The sequence below is a fragment of the Prorops nasuta genome, unplaced genomic scaffold (genome assembly GCF_024137725.1).
Source record: "Prorops nasuta isolate Cenicafe-Biocafe unplaced genomic scaffold, Cenicafe_Pnas_1.2 PNAS00006, whole genome shotgun sequence".
NCBI lineage: Eukaryota > Metazoa > Arthropoda > Insecta > Hymenoptera > Bethylidae > Prorops > Prorops nasuta.
In genome coordinates, this window is record NW_027116803.1 from 1,481,962 (window position 1) to 1,501,286 (window position 19,325).

The 19,325-nt window shown below is 37.5% G+C and overlaps 2 protein-coding genes across 3 annotated transcripts in view; both read left to right on the plus strand.

The window, feature by feature from the left end:
* dsb (debris buster) overlaps positions 1–12,796 on the plus strand; it is a 39,908-nt gene extending 27,112 nt beyond the window's left edge. For both annotated transcript variants that reach the window (XM_066728693.1, XM_066728695.1), the window contains exons 3-10: positions 8,408–8,499; positions 8,691–8,851; positions 8,968–9,106; positions 9,252–9,455; positions 9,543–9,687; positions 9,767–10,018; positions 10,101–10,219; positions 10,493–12,796. In XM_066728693.1, coding sequence (XP_066584790.1) covers positions 8,408–8,499; positions 8,691–8,851; positions 8,968–9,106; positions 9,252–9,455; positions 9,543–9,687; positions 9,767–10,018; positions 10,101–10,219; positions 10,493–10,921 — 1,541 coding nt within the window. In that variant the 3' untranslated portion in view covers positions 10,922–12,796. The remainder of the gene's footprint in view (positions 1–8,407; positions 8,500–8,690; positions 8,852–8,967; positions 9,107–9,251; positions 9,456–9,542; positions 9,688–9,766; positions 10,019–10,100; positions 10,220–10,492) is intronic.
* Positions 12,797–13,257: 461 nt separating this feature from the next.
* The window catches only part of LOC136774538 (uncharacterized), a 55,496-nt gene continuing 49,428 nt past the window's right edge, over positions 13,258–19,325 (plus strand). Inside the window, exons 1-2 of the mRNA XM_066728910.1 lie at positions 13,258–13,469; positions 14,449–15,410. Of these exons, the coding sequence (XP_066585007.1) occupies positions 15,315–15,410 (96 nt within the window). The 5' untranslated portion in view covers positions 13,258–13,469; positions 14,449–15,314. The remainder of the gene's footprint in view (positions 13,470–14,448; positions 15,411–19,325) is intronic.

Genomic DNA, 19,325 nt, shown 5'->3' on the forward strand with positions numbered 1-19,325 from the left:
GTTCCGAACGAAAATGTAATCGTTAAGCAATCGGCTCGATGAGATAATAACCCGTCGGCATTACCCACACACACACACACACACACACACAAACCCACCTTATTCCATCGTCAACTGGGACAGAAGACCGTTTCGTGTCCCCAAATATAGTTTTTGACGAAATTTTTTTGTACCGATCTCGCGAAACGGATGTTGCGAGAGACATTGGCATCGATATTATTCTCGTGTGCCTTGAATCAAGCTTTCGATTTTTCTTTATAATCATCAGACCCGACAGCCGAACGACTAAGTTTCGCGTCGAAATGCTTCGATAAATTAGTGACGAATGGCTTTTGTTATTTATGACTTAGCCAGAGGGAACGCTGTTCATAAATTTGTATTAGTGGATATACATATCTGTTTAAGGTACTAGCCAGGGTACCACGAGAGCTTTTAACACTCGAGCAATCTAAAAGAGCATATATAGTTTCTGTAGAGAACACGTTCATGTCGCACATTCCCAATCAACGTAATATTACTGTTGTATAATGCGCAGACACTAGTTTGCTTATATTGCATAATAATTACGTTGCTCGTACAGACGCGAAATGTATAATCGTTATACAATGTTGTTGTGGTCGATAAACGAAGAAAGTTCGCAGGATCCTATGGAATTCGGTATGATTTGCAACGGATCTACTCCTGATTAAAACACTGTTTGGCTTAAACGCGAAAATTTCACCTAAGAATCAATAAGACATTATCGTTTTATAGGCTCGAGTGTCGAATTACTCGAAAACATGCTTTACATGGATTAGAAATTTTCAATCTATGGTCTCCATCGTGCAAGAGAAAATTGTTTCGCCTATACACACACACACACATATATATATATATATATATGGCTTTATGTTTTACATAAGAATTAGTTTACGATAACGATTCCTACGGTTTTTAAATAATTATTGGCCATATCTCACGTTTTTTAATTATTGCTTACTTATCTAGTCTTATTTATTAATTTATTCACGGATGATTCGAAATAATCAATCGTATATATCAACCTTCGACTTCTAAGTGAACACCACTATAACCGAGTATCAAAATATTTACCAAAATTGTTGTCATTATTGAGGGTACTATGACTGATTGCGAACATTCGTCATAATAGAGTTAACGTGCTTTAATGTAAAAACATCCTGCGTATAAACGTAAATAAACGTGGTAATTAAACAGAGTAAAATACCAGTGCACCGGGTTTTTCTGAATTATCAGTGCAAAATTGCCACTCATGCATTAACAGCTGACCTTATCACTGTATCTTCGTTATTATTGACGCATTAATTTTTTTTTTCACTCAGGGAATTTGCGTGGATTAAGATTGTCACCTAGATTTCCATCTGTTTACGGACATATCAAATCAGCGAGGTTAAAAAACTATTCGTCTTCTCGTTAACCTGCGCTTGATCGAAAAAAAACAAACATTTTTATCGTAATTTAACAAAGCGTCTGACACAATTATCTCTCGATCATTTAATTATGAAAATAGTAAAACAATCTTAAAATCTCGTGTTTGTAATAAACCGAATTTGTGACATCTCTGCAGACTTTTTCAGTTTTAACCTCTTAATGCTTTTCAATATTTGAATACATATCGAATAGCCGAAACATCCGAGTGTAAATGGCCATGGATTAAAATGGCAAGACTTTCGGAAAGGAAACGGCTTTTATGAGCAAATATATCCAAAGTTTATAATCTAAATCATTATCTGGCTTAAAATATGCAGATGGATCTTACTTTAATGTATATATAAAATGTTGTAATTCCGATAAAAAATAAAAAATTTAGCAAAACCAGTAGATCTGCAGTTCATTCGTTTATAATACAATCGTTTATATGTAGACGTGTATAATTGGTCCAATAATATTCTCATAATTTATTCACCGATTTATCGCGTACACAATAATATTTTCATCATCTATAGTTGAATTGACAAAATTTTCCGGACGAATCAGTCAAACAGAAATAGTAGAAACGCGTGTATAGATTGTGGTTTGCCGACATTCGCTTTCAGTGTCGATCAGGCGTAATAAGACCTCTCACGCTTTCATTATACGATTCCGTTCGTGGCGAAAACGTATCGCGGTCGTTTGGTGCATTCGCAATCGCAAATTGAAGTTCCGAAGGTCGCGTACGCTGCAAGAATGCATGGACCAGTTCAAGTGCTACACACACAACCGGTTGCCACTGTATTATTAGGGACATGCTCCCAAAGGTATCCTGACGAAATCAAGCTGCAGTTATTCGTTAACTGTGCTCTTGCCCTTCCAATCAAACCTCGCCTAGCCTCAATTGGTACCCCTCGATACATCCGCTCTTGCGTCAACGAGCTTAAAATTAGCTCCAGCAACTCGAGCATTCAACCCAACGTGTTTCTCAAACTCATTATCAACGCTCGTCGTTATCGTCATCCAATATTATTTAGATAATTATATTAAAACCATCTGTCGATCTTTTATTTCATATATGTACATATATAGTTGACCAACATTTCTATATCGATCTCTCTGCAGGAATTTTAACAATTATCCAAATTTAGTCTCTGCACTATATATATATATATAACGTTAGGTTCTGCTCGCTTGAATCGATTTCGCTATAACTTAATTACAACCTACGTACAGATGTCAATAGCAGGTAATTCTTTTGTAGGTAGCCGACTAATTATTCCGAGCAATGTCGACACCGTTTTTTATCGGCCGTTTCTTCGAATTTTCGAGCTGACGTGATTCAACCTGCTAAAATTTCCTTTCGTTTCTTCAAATTCGCATTGCTGCAAACATCGAGAGGGATCTTCTCTGCCCTTTTCTGCAAATGTCACTGACTATCCTCGAATTTTTTACATTCCTACCACGAGACTTCCCGTGATAATTTCTACCAAGTCTCGCTCGATTTTTTCTACTCAACGATCAAGGAAACCGGATTTTAGAAATAACAGCAGGAACACCAACGAGTTTGTGAATCAAGTGTTATTGCCGCTGAGATTCTTGCGCAAAGGAAGAAAGCGGAATTCATTTTTAGATTTTATTTTATACATTTTTGCTATTTACGGAGAGAAGTTACGCAACATTCATCGATACTATATATATATAATTGCTTCGCTCCAAATTTGTAATTGTCTCTTCTATACTAGTTAGAGCTGATAAAATCCTGCTCCATCTCGAATACAATGACGTAAGGACTCCTTATTAGCGAGAAGAAACAGGAATCGCGAGGGAAATAATAGGAAAATGAATGGGCATGTAATATTTAATAAGAAGGATTGTTACATTTGTCCGTAAACACTTATTATCTCGCAAAATTTCAATCATCATTATTATCACGTAATCCAGTTCGTTTTCCTCTCCTAACATAAATCACTTTTCTATTCGCTTAATCACGGAAGAATTACCTTGGTAAAATTATACCCGAGGCGAATAAACTGAATTGAGACGTTGGATTTCCTTCCTTGATTAAATTTATTAAATATACCTTTCCTCATGTTCTTCCTATTCAAATGAGAATTTAAATTCCGTATAATTTGACTGCAGTTTTTCAAAACATATGTCATATAGGAACTACGCGTTCGATCCTGGATCCGCGATTCTGGCTGGCAACATGTTAATTATATGTAAATAATTATAAAAGAGCAATTGAGCGAATGAAAATTGTAAATTTTGAAAATTGTATGGGATTTATTAAGGTATTCCTGTAAAATAACGGCGAGCAAACCGTTTTCTCAGCTTTGTACTCGCGAGGCCACTGTGTGATACAATTGCAGTATAATAGGCAAATCATACATTATCCTTGAGGTGTATTGTGATGATAAGTGACCATGCATATATACATTGTGCGGGAAATTTGGTCGGAGACAGCGGAAAACGCAGGAACTAGGCAAAACCTTGCAATCATTTCCATTATCCGGAATTCCACGAGCCGCGTGTAACGGAGAAAGCCAATTAGTCTAATCTTAATAATTATATAATTACAATCGGAAGTGGTGTAGTGGTCATTTTCCTGTCGCTTGACATTAGATATTCGTAATCCTCGGCCAGCTGACCAAATCAAATAGAAAGCTCTTATCCTGAACTGTGGGAAATCGTATAAAACCTCCATGAAAGACACGTGACACGATCGAAATCTAATCGATAGTGATTTCGTACGATCTTCCTGTCATTAAAGAGCTCTGCGTCTCTCGGAATGGGATAAGATATGGAATGCGGTAAACCTCCTAACGTCTCGTTAGAAAATTGTAGTTCCCACACTTGGCATAATAATGCCTCGCAAACACTCGTCGCACAAATTATTCCTATTTATCTCAATTATGAACTCGATTGTTCAATTTGTATAAACGGTAGTTCACTCGAAGAGAAATAATAACTGTGACAAAATCATAGCAATCAAACACCAGAAGCAGTATTTTAATGTCCACTCGTTATAATTTAGGAAATAAAAAAGAATCGTTTTATTGAGCCATGCAAGAGTGCTGTACGAGTGTAAGTTGTCGATTAGTACGTTAAAACATTCTAGTTAAGTCTATCAAGAAATAAAGTTGTGTATAAAAAATTTTAATAGTAGCATATAGCACGTTTGGTAAAAGGAAATTTTACAGAATTGCTCCAAAGGCCATACACGCAAGGTGCGTTGACCGAATGATTCATATGCAACAAGGAGCTATTAAAATTCGATACTTTTTGTGAATGCCATGACACGATGTTTGGCAAAAAGTGATTTATTGCTCGAGTCTCCCTTTATATAGCTTTGTAAAAACAAGGATGCGCTTATAGTCGAAGAGACTCTTTGAAAAACTGTTAAAAACTTTTTGCTCATTCATCTCTCTGATACCGTAGTATCTATTAATACTTTCGATGAAGGTTTTTCTCTTTCTTTCCGCTGCACTCTTCAATGGCGCATTATTTATAACATTTAAAAAAATCCATTATCTTTATGGATCTTCTTCACGTTAAAGACTAAACTTTAAGCACTTGGCATGCACAAAAAAAAACTCTAAATCATCCGCATTTTTCGTTGTTCCCGTTCTTATTGATCTAGTACCATCATCGATTGTATTAATATTATTGAGCACTGAAAGACACAAATAGTACATTATGGCATATTCATTCATTCGTTCGAATTTTAATAAGATGAACTCATCGTAAAATTCTTTTTATATCAGGCATGCATCTATCTTTTTATGGCAAAAATAAGCAAAATTTAAAATAGAATTAATTAAAAAGTTCTTTGATCGAATCTGATAAAAAATAGTAATTCAAATTCTTGGAATTTTTTTAGTACCATACTGTAAATTCAACAGTGCAAAAACAATTGAATTTCCTAAAGGAATTATTTCTCTAAGTGTATGCAGTCACTGTTCTTGTTTTAGTTTTTATTCACGGTTGCATTAATAAATTTGAAACGAAGTTTGCAACATAGTATGGTATTTCGCAGGTTTAGCTACCTCCGAGCTGACAGTAAGGTCCTAGAAGTGGCTGATTTTAAAGGAGAATGACACATTTCAGTATAATTATAATACACGGTGTTCGCCAAACGAAATTGTAAGTGATATTTTTCGCTGGAAATTGACGCAATTAAAAAAAGACTGTGTATACAGTTAAGCCACTCTGTAATTAATATAATCGAATGTTGCCTCAATTGCAATAGTCCCCTGGCCACTTGTCCTCTCTGATTCCTGTAAGAGCGTGGCCTTGTTACTCTCAGCTATTGTCGCAATCTTCAGGGAGACCTGGAAAATCTATACGTAAATTGCTCGCTATCGCGCGATACTCTATCAACAGATATAAAATTAAGCAACTGGAACAGAAATGATTCATAGGTAAATCCTATCAATCTAAATATTTGTCCAATGATATCAGCTCCTCTTTTTTTCATCTATTTGTCAAAAATTCTATAATTAGCAGAGATTACCAGTTGCAACAGAATGGAATAAAAACAGCATAAACTAGCTTATTGATTAGCTTGAATCGTTTTTATGAATAAAGATGGTGATTTCAATGCAAGGAGTGACTTTAACGCTTGAGAACGAGTAACTTTGATGCAGGGAAGGAAAGGCTACTCTGGAATACCATAACAACTGAATTCTTTCCGATGTGGGAAGGAAAAATATCACAACCCTCTAGAAGCTATGATCATAAATAATGAGCATTTTTGCAAAGTAAATGGGTCAATAATTCCTATATAAGAGAAAAAGCAGGCATAACATTTAAGATATGCATTAGGAATTTTAATATGAGGAATGAGTGACTTTAATGGAAGATGAAAATGCGTTTGATGTCAGAAATGATAATGCGTTGATGTATTTATGAAGTATGAGTTCATAAGTTTAAAGCTTAAAAGTTTTTCGCATGCAAAGCTACGGATATAGTCATAAAAGAGGAATGTGAATCGCAAAAATCGCATATCAGAGATCTCGCGAAGCTTATTCCCCCGAAGGTAATGTGTCAAAGAATGTTATTATTCCGTACGAAAGATTTCTTCTTCTCGAGGCCAGCTTAAAAAAATCAATACAACATGACTGGTCAGTGATACTATCCAAGAAAGGAGAGATCGCGGAATTATGCAATATTCCGTGTAACTTATACCACTCATGATTTACAAATGACTCGCACCGCAGCTTTTACAAATAAAACATTATTTTGCTTTCACTGATGAAAATTGTATTTATCTTACGCGCCATTTCTATACACACACGACGAAACTTTTCTTCGGTGATCTATAATTGATTAAATCTATAATAGATCATTCGACGTAGAGCAAGCATTTCCTAATAAACTAATGATTCTTGGTTGAAGGAGTTTTCTAGGTAGCGTGCCAAATTTTATATGCACATTTAAACTACTTTCTTTGCATGAATCAGTAGCCTCACTCGACTTCCCGGTATAGAAACATGAGATACAGTGTATGCGTTTAATAACGAGGAAGAGATTAATGCATGGTGACGTGGAAGGATCAATGTTGATTATCAAGAAAAGTCAACCTTGATCTCTCCAGAACTAGGAGAACTTGCAAAGGAACGGCTCCTGAAAGGTCAAAGAACGTACTTGAAAGTTACCTTGTGACGCCTACCACCATTATAAGGTTGCTCGTGTAGTAGTGAAATAAATCAAGATATTCCATGACTGTATCTTATTGTTTTTTATTTCTATTCAATTATGCACTAATTATACAAACTTTATCTTATCGAGGAAACTACGGTTGTAGTTGGAACGAAAGCAAATCTTTCGGGCTAAAAATGCTAAATTGGCAATTAACGCAGAAACTTGACTAAAACTTGCACGTTCACCGTCTATCTTCCGCACAAGTTTAATATTATTCGTACAACTCGTTTATTATGTCAATCAAAATCGAAGTTAAAATATCATTGACCTTCGCCGACGAAAGATCTTTATTATGGACCATTGCAAAATACCGAAAGTTATGAATACCCTGGGCGACTGTGCGCGAATTAACTTGGAACTGTCGCTCGTAAAGAGTGAAATTAGGAAGGTCGTTGCTGTTTTACAAGGCCAGCGAAAATCATTATTACAAACACAACAGTTTTTGATTAAATCAAATAAAGCACTCTTGCGGAACACTACGCATTAGACGTTTCAAAGATTTTATATATATTTTCGCAAGAAATTTTATAAACACTTTCAGACTGTAATCTGAAAAACGGATAAAAACTTTGGTAAATTTATACATAAGAATTTCGGAAGAATTGCGTGAGTTAATTTTTTATACCATATAATTTACGAGTGCAAATTGCAAATTATAGAAAGTGATTTCCCGCTCGCTAGCTTTAATTTCGTTTTAGTCAGGGGTTTCCTCATTGATAGCAAAGTATAAACTTCCCCATCTCGACAGGAAGGATAGTAACAGGAACGCCCGTAGTTTACACACCAGGTAGGAAATGAAGCCAGTGAAATAATTAAGTACACAGTTCCTAGATGATTGACGAGTATAAAATAAGTAAGATTGCTTGAAAGAAATGTGCGTATACATAAACGATCTCACTTAATTGCGTTTTCTGTTCACTCTCGACAAACTATGAAGTTACAAAATCCGTTGGCCGAAGCAAGTAAAGCTACAAAACACAGCAAGCTGCCATTTTCTCTTTTACAAATTGGATTTCATGATGCTGTGTGCCCACTCGTAGTAAATACATCTGCTCAACACTTTTATATTCACTATATATGTATATAATTGTTCAAGCTATACATCTATATATATAGCAATAGTAAACGAGGTATTAACGCGTGCCTAAAAATACTTTTACAAGAGTCTAAATCATTAGGCTTTTTTTGATCAACTTTACTATATATATGTATATGTTTTTAACGATCACACATCTTTTCATAATATTAACGATGGACCATTTGTCTTTTTCAGGCAGAATAGCTGCGATTGCATTTGGCCTCCTCGCTCTTGCCATCGGGATTATCCTCAGTAGCATACCCTGGGTGGATTACGTCATTTTAAGAGTACAGTAGTTTGATATTATTACCAATAAAATAATTCTCTTAGCCTGATAGAGCATTTTCACAAAAAATTATCCGTTAGTTAAATGGACTATACCATTTGCACTATTAAACTCTCGTTACTTTCATCAAAAAAGTTTACTTTCTCCAATAAACTGCAGATCTCAACTTCACTTTAACATGAACTTTTTCAGCAACTACGGCTATGGAACGGTTCGCTTTCGTTCCAGTACTGGCAGAAACCTGGAGTAGTACGATTAACCAAAGTCTATATATTCAACGTGACGAATACCGAGAACTTTCTGCAGTTCAATGAAAAACCAAAACTTCAAGAAATCGGACCATTCGTTTATAGGTGAGTCGTTCGCGTTGGACATCCAATATTATATAAATAAATTGTGAAAAGATTAAAACTATTGAATCTCATCGATCAGTCTCCTGAAATTAAATTACCAATGTATAATGTTTCAGGGAGGATATGGAGAAGGTTAATATCGTGTTCCACAATAATGGAACCGTGAGTTACCAACATAAGAAAATCTTGAATTTCGTGCCCGAAATGTCCAAGGACATTGATCTCAGGGTGATGGTTCCTAATATTCCGCTGCTTGTAAGTTAAATGTATGGCTCATACAAGTTTCTTTTCTATCCAAGTCTGATCCTATTGCAATCAGCATCTGGGGACAAACATTTAGAACAATAATATGTATAACGATAGATATTGGTAACACTAACACAAGTACACGTTCCCTCAGACTTTATCAACGCAAAGTAAGAGTCTTCCACGGTTTATAACGCTTGGTTTATCAGTGTTCCTAAGAGGAATGAATATGAAGCCTTTCGTGCCGGTAACAGCACAGGAACTAGTGTTTGGCTATGACGATCCTTTGGTCAGTATAGCTCATCGATTTTTTCCCAAAGCAAGGCGACCCATGAGTCAAATGGGTCTTCTCCTCGGGGTAAGTAACTTTTCCTCTCCTTTATACAAAATACCGTAGATTCGATCAGATTATTTTAATTAATACCATCGAATCGTATATTTACAGAGGAATGGTACTTTGAGTGAAATATCAACGATATTCACCGGTCACACGGACATGAAAGAGTTTGGCCTCATCAATAGGCTGAACGGCCTTGACCATTTACCTTATTGGCCGGAAGCACCGTGCAATTCGATCTCAGCTTCCGAAGGTAATTTTCAATCGAGTTCTATCATAATTATAATAATAATCGTCGATTCGCTCGATTTATTCATCCGACGCGTTTTCAGGGTCGTTCTTTCCACCCCGAGACAGAACTGGGGCGGATATCATTCATGTCTGGGACAAAGATCTATGTCGTGTATTGCCTCTTCAGTATCGAGGACCGTCTGAGAAAGCTGGTATAAAAGCTGACCTTTATACACCGCCGGATACGGTATTTGGAGCACCCAGCGATGCTCCGGATAACGAGTGCTTCTGCGCCGATGATCCTAGTACGTGTCCACCATCCGGACTCCAAAATATTAGCCCATGCCAATACAGTAAGTTAGATTTTATTTATTTATGAGATTCTATTATATTTTTAAAGAAGCTCAAATTCTATGAAACACGAATATCCACCAGGTGCTCCTGTCTACCTGTCGTTTCCTCACTTCTACAAAGCAGACACCAAGCTCCTGAATTCAGTAGAAGGACTAAAGCCAGTAAAAAAGCTTCACGAGACTTACTTCAAGGTTCAACCCGTGAGTTTTCCATTAATCTTATTCATCGATTAACCAGTCTATATAATTAAAAGAAAGATAAACCGTGATAAAAAGCAAACCTGTGGCAGATTTTAATCTACGTCCGACTGGAAACACTTTCGTTTCGTACGAAACTCGTGTAATGAAAAAACTGTGATGTTGCACGTCATAGAAAGCGAGTTACCCTTGAAAATTCTCGAAGGAACGCATCGGTGTAAAAATAGAAAGTCCGGTAGGTGAATAATTAAGTTTGAGCAGAAAAATATTTTGCAGAAACTCGGAGTGCCGGTGGAGGGGAAAGTTCGCGTGCAGTTGAACCTGAAGGTTGAGAGGCAGCCAGATTTAGCGGTGGTCTCCAATTTTCCCGACATCATTTTTCCAATAATGTGGATCGAGGAAGGGATCGACGAGCTGACACCGCCCATCAGAAGGTGGATCTACTTGTCAACGACGTTCGCCGATGTCGCAGTGCCTTGCATCACTTACGGAATGATTCTAGTCGGACTGATAACCATTTTCACCATCCTCGTGAAGACCTATAACAGTGTAGTGTTCAGGCACGAGGCCATAGAACTGGGTAAAAGGACTATAAGGAGAGGATCCTCCTTCCTAGTGAATGGACAACACAGGCTACTCGTCGTCAGGGAATCTTACAGTCTGCTCAATAACGATATAGAGGAGCGTCAAGAAATGACAGCGTAATTTCTCACTCAATCTCAATTATTACTCCCAAAACAAGAGACAATGTCGAATAGCTCAAATAAGACACGCTTTTATATCTGTGTGTATGTGTGTGTGCATTTGATTTTATAGAAAAAAGGAAACGTTCGGAAATATGGAGAAATCCTGTGTGGAGAGAATTAATTATCTTCTTATTTATATATCTATAGGGGTTATTAATTGATTGGTAATTTAATTTATTCTCTATCGAAGCTCGTTTTCGACCAAAATATGAGCTAATTAATCAAGTGCCTTTGTAATATAATGGAATAGGAAGACGGATTTGTTTCTTTTTTTTTTTCATCTTACACGTAACTGTTTTGTGTCATGTCTATTCTGTACGCTGCGTACACCAAAGCTCTGCAAACGATATAGGAGAACGATGACGTACGTTGGGTGATTGTATTTATGAAGGGTCCTTTGTTATGGTCTTTTGGCATACACGATCGAAAAATTAAAGATTATTTTAGATTAATTGTCGAATTAATGAAAATCAATCCAATTAATTGATTGTACGAGCTGACCACCCTTTGCTAAGTAAGTGCAGGACAAGCGTACACATCTTTAAATTCTTCTTATATTTCTGTGATTGCGTCGTTTTTATTTATACACTCCATGTAATACAATGCGATCTAATCTAGTGCAATATTAGAATTGTGTGTTAGACGTTATTGCAAAATCAATTTATTATCAATTGCGAATAACCAGATTTCTCCGTGCCAGCAAAGATTTTAACAAACGAGTATTTCACTTGGTTTATTTTTGTATCAAAGTTTATCCCTAAAATGGAAGATATTCTTTAATGATGTACACCATGATGGACAAATAGTTCGATTTGATAAGCTCTTTGCCGTCCGTGATTCTGGGCATTTGATACTGTTATCAAAATTTATACTAGAATATACGAAAGTGTGCTGTTGTAAAATTCCCTAAAATTCGGCTGAATTTTGCAGAAACATACTTTTTTTCTCAATTTAGCAATTTTTTTTAATTAACAAATGTGTAAAATAGCTACTAACCATCGATATATCACTAATCGCTACTTTTACCATATGACGGTAAATAGCGAGCTAAATTACCAACGCTGGGAAATGCGCGCGATAATAAACTGGCGCGCTCTCTTCGTAGAGAGAAGTTTCGACTTAGATAATACCATACAATCTCAAAGTGTTCCTTTCTCGTACAGACATGGTAAAACCGCTTTTTGTTTTTAATGCAACTTAATTCCATTTCAATTACGCTTCACTACAAAGTGTTATATTTTTAACTGTAAAGTATTCTCGATTACATTCTGCAATGTATTTTACACACTACACTTTACGATATACGCGATTCGTGTATGTAATCGATTTTACACTTATAGCGCAAAGTGTTCTTCTTTCTTATAATTGCATAGTGCTCTAGGTTGCATTTTAGTGTAATTCTTATTTACATTCTGATGTAATACCTCATTACACTTAGTAATACAACTCATCTAGCTATAAATTAGTTTACACTCAAATGGTTGACAAGTGTAATATTTTTAAGTTACGATGTGTTATTTCTACACTTCAATGTAATTTGTTGTACATTTTTTATACCTTATGGAATAATTATTTTCAAGAATCACGATTGGAAGGTACATTAAAATATACGAGGAGATTTCCTTAAAAAAAAAAAATCAAAAGTGTTATATATAAATGCGTTTTTATCGATGAAAACCACTATATATATAGCTTCTCCTTTTTTAAGCGAACCTTCCTAATTTGTTTTACGATAAATTACGTGTGAATATAAATCCAGTTATAGCATCCAATACTAAGTCTCGAACGCTGTATGTTCGACCATAAATACTTTGTAAAATATAATTATTAGTTTTGCCCCATCCTATGTTTTCAGTACTGCTTTAAATACCTCAATGAATGCGTATATAAGTTTCACAGGAATCCCTAATATCGGTTTTCCTAACCAGTCCAAACTATGCTCATGCTCGTTTCTACTCTCTGGAAAATCCAGTCGATCGATGAGATTCAGCAGAGGGTAGTTTGATTCTCGTATAGAAAATTCATTCAATTTCGCAGCATTTGCTCGGAGAAAGTAAATCAAGAGAAAGCAGAGAGAGAGAGAGAGAGAGAGAGAGAGAGAGAGAAGAGGAGCTGGGAGTGTTTTAACGTCGGTACGATAAGCTGTTAGCAGCTCGTGTCAGCAGAGCTCGAATGCAACTAATCTGCATCGACTGGTTGGTATCCTAGGAAATTGCGCAAGTAAAGTTGCGCGGATGCAATGCCGGTTGCGTCTGCGCGCAAATCTCTCAGTTGACATGTCGGCCAAGAGGAAAACAAGCCTCGGAAAAGACGCACCTTATTTCCCATCGCTTTTCACTCGCACCATGAAAATCTCTCGACTGCCATCGATTCGCTCGTGATTATCAAAACGGCTCGACGCTCGATCACCCTCATAGTTGCATTTTGGCTCATCGTAAACATCGAACGCGCCTTGCCCGAAGATGACATCTGGATGAATGAACCCTTCGTGACCCTGCTCTTATCAGGTTTGATATTTCATGTTCATTTACCTCCTGCTCGATGAACGCTAATTAATCGCGTTATTCCTGCATCGTTTAATCGAGCCAGCAATTATTACGAGAAAAATCCATTATCGAATTTTCTTTGCTTCTTGATTATTGGAATTCGTGGAAATTCACAGAGGGTCTTATGAATGGTGTTACTATTCCAGCGTAATTTGCGAGATTCGTGTGTTATCCCACGACGTTAAGCTCAAAAGATCGCTTACGTAACGTACGTGGATTATGTCACTTCAACCTTCGAGAAAAAAAAACAATCTCTGAATCCTATTTAACTTGATTATAATTTCGTTGATATATATCCTGCGAGTACCTGAACAAATTTGTCATATATTTCAGAAGGACAGTTTCTCCAAGTGTTTCTCCGCAAATCTTATACATTTTTACAAGAATTTTAACGAATAAATTTATTGCTTTTATTTTGCAATGATAATATTAAAGCACCCGTTGACAAATATTTATATTATAGTTATCGAAGTGTGTAATCTTGATACTATAACCGCACACCCTCGAACAAAGACTTTGACCTATGTATTTGGTCTCGGCCTCTTGACTGGTACCTTTCACACTTTCGTCAAGGTAGCTCTTTTCTCCGAAGCCTCTCCGAAAGATTGTAACTCTCACAAAAGAAAACCGAAACACACAGCAGCTACATCGCTTTTATTCATGCTGTAGATTTATCAATGCGCAGTGTGGTAATTAACGATCTCCCCTGCTAATTATTTATGCATACCACGACGATATGAGCAAATATTTCATATATCATTCGTATATAACTTAAAAATTATGTAGCTGCAGGAAGAATCGTAGAAGAAAAGAACATTGTGGGCCATGACGTTTGCCTAGGTCTAGGTCTGGCAATTTGGGTGGTAATTTTCTCGCGTGGAGGAGATCGATATTTGAAAGGGGAAGAGATGGAAATGTGGGTGGTTGCGTGGTGTTTCAGGGGTCAATGCGACGAGGAGGCTGCAAGGGGACGAAGCAGAAGGGGAAACGGAGGACGAAGAGCAAGGAAAGCAAGAGGAAAAGCAAGAAGAAGAAGAAGGAGGGCACCGTAAGAGGAAAGAGGATACAAGGAGGTGGGGGATTGATCAGCTGATATTGCGGGGATCGCAGGTCGCGGGTCTCTCGCGTGTCTCAGGGGCTAAGAGAGGCGCGAGAGACGTGGGAGGCGCGCGATATAGTATGCGAGAAGCGAGCTACGAGCACACGCGTCTCTTCCTCGGTCAGCTAGTCAAGCTACTCTACGGCTACGAGTGGGAGGCCCGGCATGTGCGGGGGTCATCGGGGTAAATTCGTCGTCGTTAGTGTTGTGCGAGCTTCGGCCGAGTGCGGTTTCTTTGTGTGTTGCACATCACCCTTACCTCGACCACTATACCTTCGATTCGCGACAGCTACGAACCTCTCGCTATGCGACTGCACCAGCGGTGATCCGCTACCGACTCTCCCAATAAACTGACCTTGATAAACCGACCTTAATATCGAGCCTGGCAAGTGCAATGACATTTTCCACTTTCTTTCTCTCCTCCCAGGAAATTCAAGAGTTTCCTTTGGAAAGTGTTGGCCATACTTGAGCGAAGACTCGAGGGTATGCTATACATGTATATGTTGTAGTGTGAAGAGATATTGCAATTTTTTAATCGAATGGGGAACTGCTGGAGCATGATAGAGCACCGTGACAATGTTGTACGCGTGAGTGTGCGTGGGAACAATAAGTTTTATGCACGTGAGCTGGATACACGTGGATTCTCTGTGTGAGGGGAGTGGGACTACAAGTCCGAGAAGTAGGAGGAGGAGGAGGAGGACTGGAGAATGAGCGCGAGAGAAGTTACCCTTGTCGGCGGATCCCCATGGGGCTTCCGCATGCATGGTGGTCATGACCTGCATCAACCCCTCCGCATCTCCAGAGTGAGTCTTTTCTTCACCCCCTTAACTTGATTCGCATCTCAGCAATTTTCATCCCTTAACATATGCTTTTTATATCCCTCGTTAATTATTACACCACAGCTATATTTATTTTCTTCATACTTACATCATTCTGCAAGATTTATCTTTACTCTAATTGTAAAAGTTTCTTTCTCAGAAGCTTGGAAAAACCTCATCAATAATAATTATCTCGCAACGTGTCCCGTTTACTTTTCTTCGAGCGTTCAAACTGCGTCCTTATAACGAGAACGTATTCTATCGTAAAAGTCTCGCTGAGTAATAATGAGCAAATATTAAATTTGTTAGTCAAAGTAATTTAATGGTTGAACAGAGAAAAACATTGTACGCTGTGTTATCTTGAACAGATATAACTGATGCGTACTGGCGAACGTTGAACGTTGGATTAAAGTGAAAATAACAACCCCAAGGGCTTCATAGCTGGTTCGATAAGATTCGATTACGAATTATTTCTGAGAAAAGAAAATTATGCAAAAGATGTTTTTAAAAATGTTAGTCTTTGTAGTATCGATATGATTATCGTTGTGTGTTCCAAGTATATATATATATAGGTATACATGCAGAGATGTAGAATATATAGCGACATTTGACAAGTTGAGAATTGCTGACCGATTAAATCCTACACCTATATACAATAATATGCAAAGGGTCAATGTATTTCTTGACTTTGTTCCGAGAATTCTAATAAAGAGACTACACACGGGAGTTTCTCTTTTACCTTACGTCACTGTGCAAATTCGAACGCTAAAAGTCATTGAATATGTAATTTATCCTGATCTTTCATGCGTTTCGTCATTCGAAGCATCCACGAGCTAGTTTCAAGGTTACAGGACAGTATATACTGATGTAAGAACATTCACTGCTTGGTATTATGCATATCGCGCATAGTCATCGTACGCAATCTCGATAAGGAATCATTTTTAATCCTGTGCCAAAGCCATTCGTCCCATTCAACAGAAATCCTCGCGTTTATTCTCAACTATTTAGTCGAGAATATGGCTTTTTCGCCGAATTCCTTCATCAAGGACTTTCATCCAATTACCCCACCTAAACTGCTCTCCCATTCGGTACCATCGGTCGAATTTTTTTCTCGGCCCAGACTCCGTTGCGAAATTCACGTAATATTCAAATTACTGCATTCTACACCGATTCGTTATTTTTTCATCGAGCCACACCGGAAGTTGTAGATCCAGGCTGTGTTGGTGTATCCATAAAAGAATAAATAGAATTTTTATTATACTCGAGAAACGATTGGAAGAAAAATGCAGTTATCTCATCACAGATGTCTACAAAGATTTTCGGTCACCTTGACTATTCCTGATTCCACCTGATACGGCGCACAGGCGGAAGCACCGACAGTCCCACGATGCTTGCATCAGGTTTCAAGGTCGCGTGTCGTAAGAGTCGCGTAAATGCACCTACGGCATAAAACCACGATGCAAACCTGCACGTTGAATAATTAGCACACTCAACTACGTAAAACCGCAACAGGCACGCGATTGAGCGAGTGCCAACGATCTCATCAAAGATCTAATAAATTCCATTCGCGTGAAACCACAAAGAACCGGTCATACTTTAATTATACCAATTAAAGATTATTCGATAAGTATTCGCCGATCGTCCATGGCAATAAAATATAATCTCGATCTTTCCAATGTTATTCTCATATACGTCGATCGCTTTTGCATAAAAATTATTCCAAGACTCTTCTACGGCTCCATTTATGGCACTCATTTTTTTTCCTTCTCAAAAGCGGTGAACGAGTTGACTTAGCGCCTCCATTCCAAGATCAGACACAAGCGCCTCGAGAACTGCGCCTAATTTTACTCCTCTCACTTTCAGCGAACGCCGAATTTCTCAGAAACCGTTTTCAATGTGCTATTTAGTCTGAAAAGTGGCACAAGATAACGAGACTAGGACGAGCGAGAGGATCATCGAAAATTATAGCCAGCAATAGGTTAAAATCAGCATAGAAATCGTTTTTCAGGATCGACTCCAATTTCGATCGGACCAATTTATATTTTCCCACAAAATCTTATCAAAACGTTCGCTATACCAAATGTGCATGATTCGTAGCGCGATATGCTGGGAATAACGTTGAAATATGCATTTTTTCGTGAAAATCTAGCAGGGATCAACTATGCACTTTGGAAGGTTAATGGTTATGTGGAATTTGGTCGCGTGTCTAATTTCCGGTTCCTGGTGAGGGCGACGTATAAATTAAGCCGCGTATAGTCATGCTCGTCCTCCAAAAAGTCACACTGCGTCTCATTAAGTCGACGCGATGTAAAAAGCAAATTTAGGTCGTGCACAACATATGTAGCAACTTCCTCTGACATTAATTTCGTCCAATTCCTAACTCATCGTCATCTCCAATAAAGTCTCAACGGGCGTCCATTTTCTTTCGTGTTTTAACAATCGCTTTCCTCCGGATAAACAAAACACTTGGTTATTGATGAAAATTTGTACAGCTGCAGGCTTCCATGCTACGTGCAAGATCCGAAGCACCAATAATCATATTTTCTTACGCAACGATCTAATTTTAATGGACGTGGTGCAGTTGAATAATTTATAGCGAGACGTATGTTAGCAAATTAATTTTCAAATGATTCCTTGGCGAATATGTATGTTGTACGCAGAGTGGATTGCAAGAAAGAGTGACAGGCAGCGTTTATTAACGATGCACAATGCGTTAATTTAGCTAACAAGCCTAGCGTAATTCTGGTGATATTGGCATATGAATGTGGGACCAATTTCACGAGACTCAACTGCGTAACGAAACGTTTGTTTGACTACCTGCGATTTTGCATCCAATCAATTACTATAAATAAGGGGGGTGGGAGGGTGTGGGAGGAGGTGGAGACGAAAGAGAGAGGGCGACAAATGTGCACTTAACGTCGAGGACCGAGAGTCATTATCCTCGTTATCTTCATCACGAGATCCGAAGAGAGACCGACGAGGAAATCTGAAAGAGACGCACTGTCCAATCAGGCTCGCTTAATGGTGAGACCAGCCGAGCTTGTAACAATGACCTTAGAAAGTTAATGCCACTCCATTGGAGGGTCTACTCCAAAGTTTGTTTAAACATACTGAAATTGACATTAACAATAATTATGATAATACTGAAAAAGGGTCGAATCATGGATGAAAATCATGTTCCCTTTGATGTCGTTTGAGCAAATCCATCCTTTAAAAATATTAATCGGTCGTCATATGAATTTTTAAAGAGACAAAAGCTTTTGTAATAATTTAGTTTCGATGCTTGAATTTTTCGAGTGTCTATCTGTGTTATAATTATAACTGAGTTTTAATATAGAAATGGTTGAGTGGATCGATTCATTGGTCTCGATAGTGCAAAATGCGTGTGTATGTGTGTGTGCATTTATAATGAATATTATGTAGAATATTATTGTACTAAGTATAGAGATATTCAATAAAAACCGCGCAGGTTTCGTTAAAATGGGGATAAGCTAATGAGTATGATTAAACAAAAGTCGAATAAAATTGGCCCATGTGCACTTACATTCATTGAAAGCCACAATGTGTAATGGAAGGTTATTTTAAAAGTTTTCCTAACGTCCACGTTCGCTCAGCAAACTATAATGTGACTTTTGCACGAGACAGGGGAAATCGATAACGACGCCTATGGTATGAAAATTCACGCAACAAATCTGCAGTTTAAACGTCGACTGCATATTTCCCTATCAGATAAGCATTTTTCCATTTGAAAATTTGCAAAGAAACTTTAAATATTTGATAATGTAGCTCGAAAATTCTTTTTTAAATAGTTTCCCTCTTTTTACACCAAATATATGTATGACAATCGAAAAGAGAACAGAAAAAATGAAAGTGAAATTATACATTTAATGAAACAAAAAT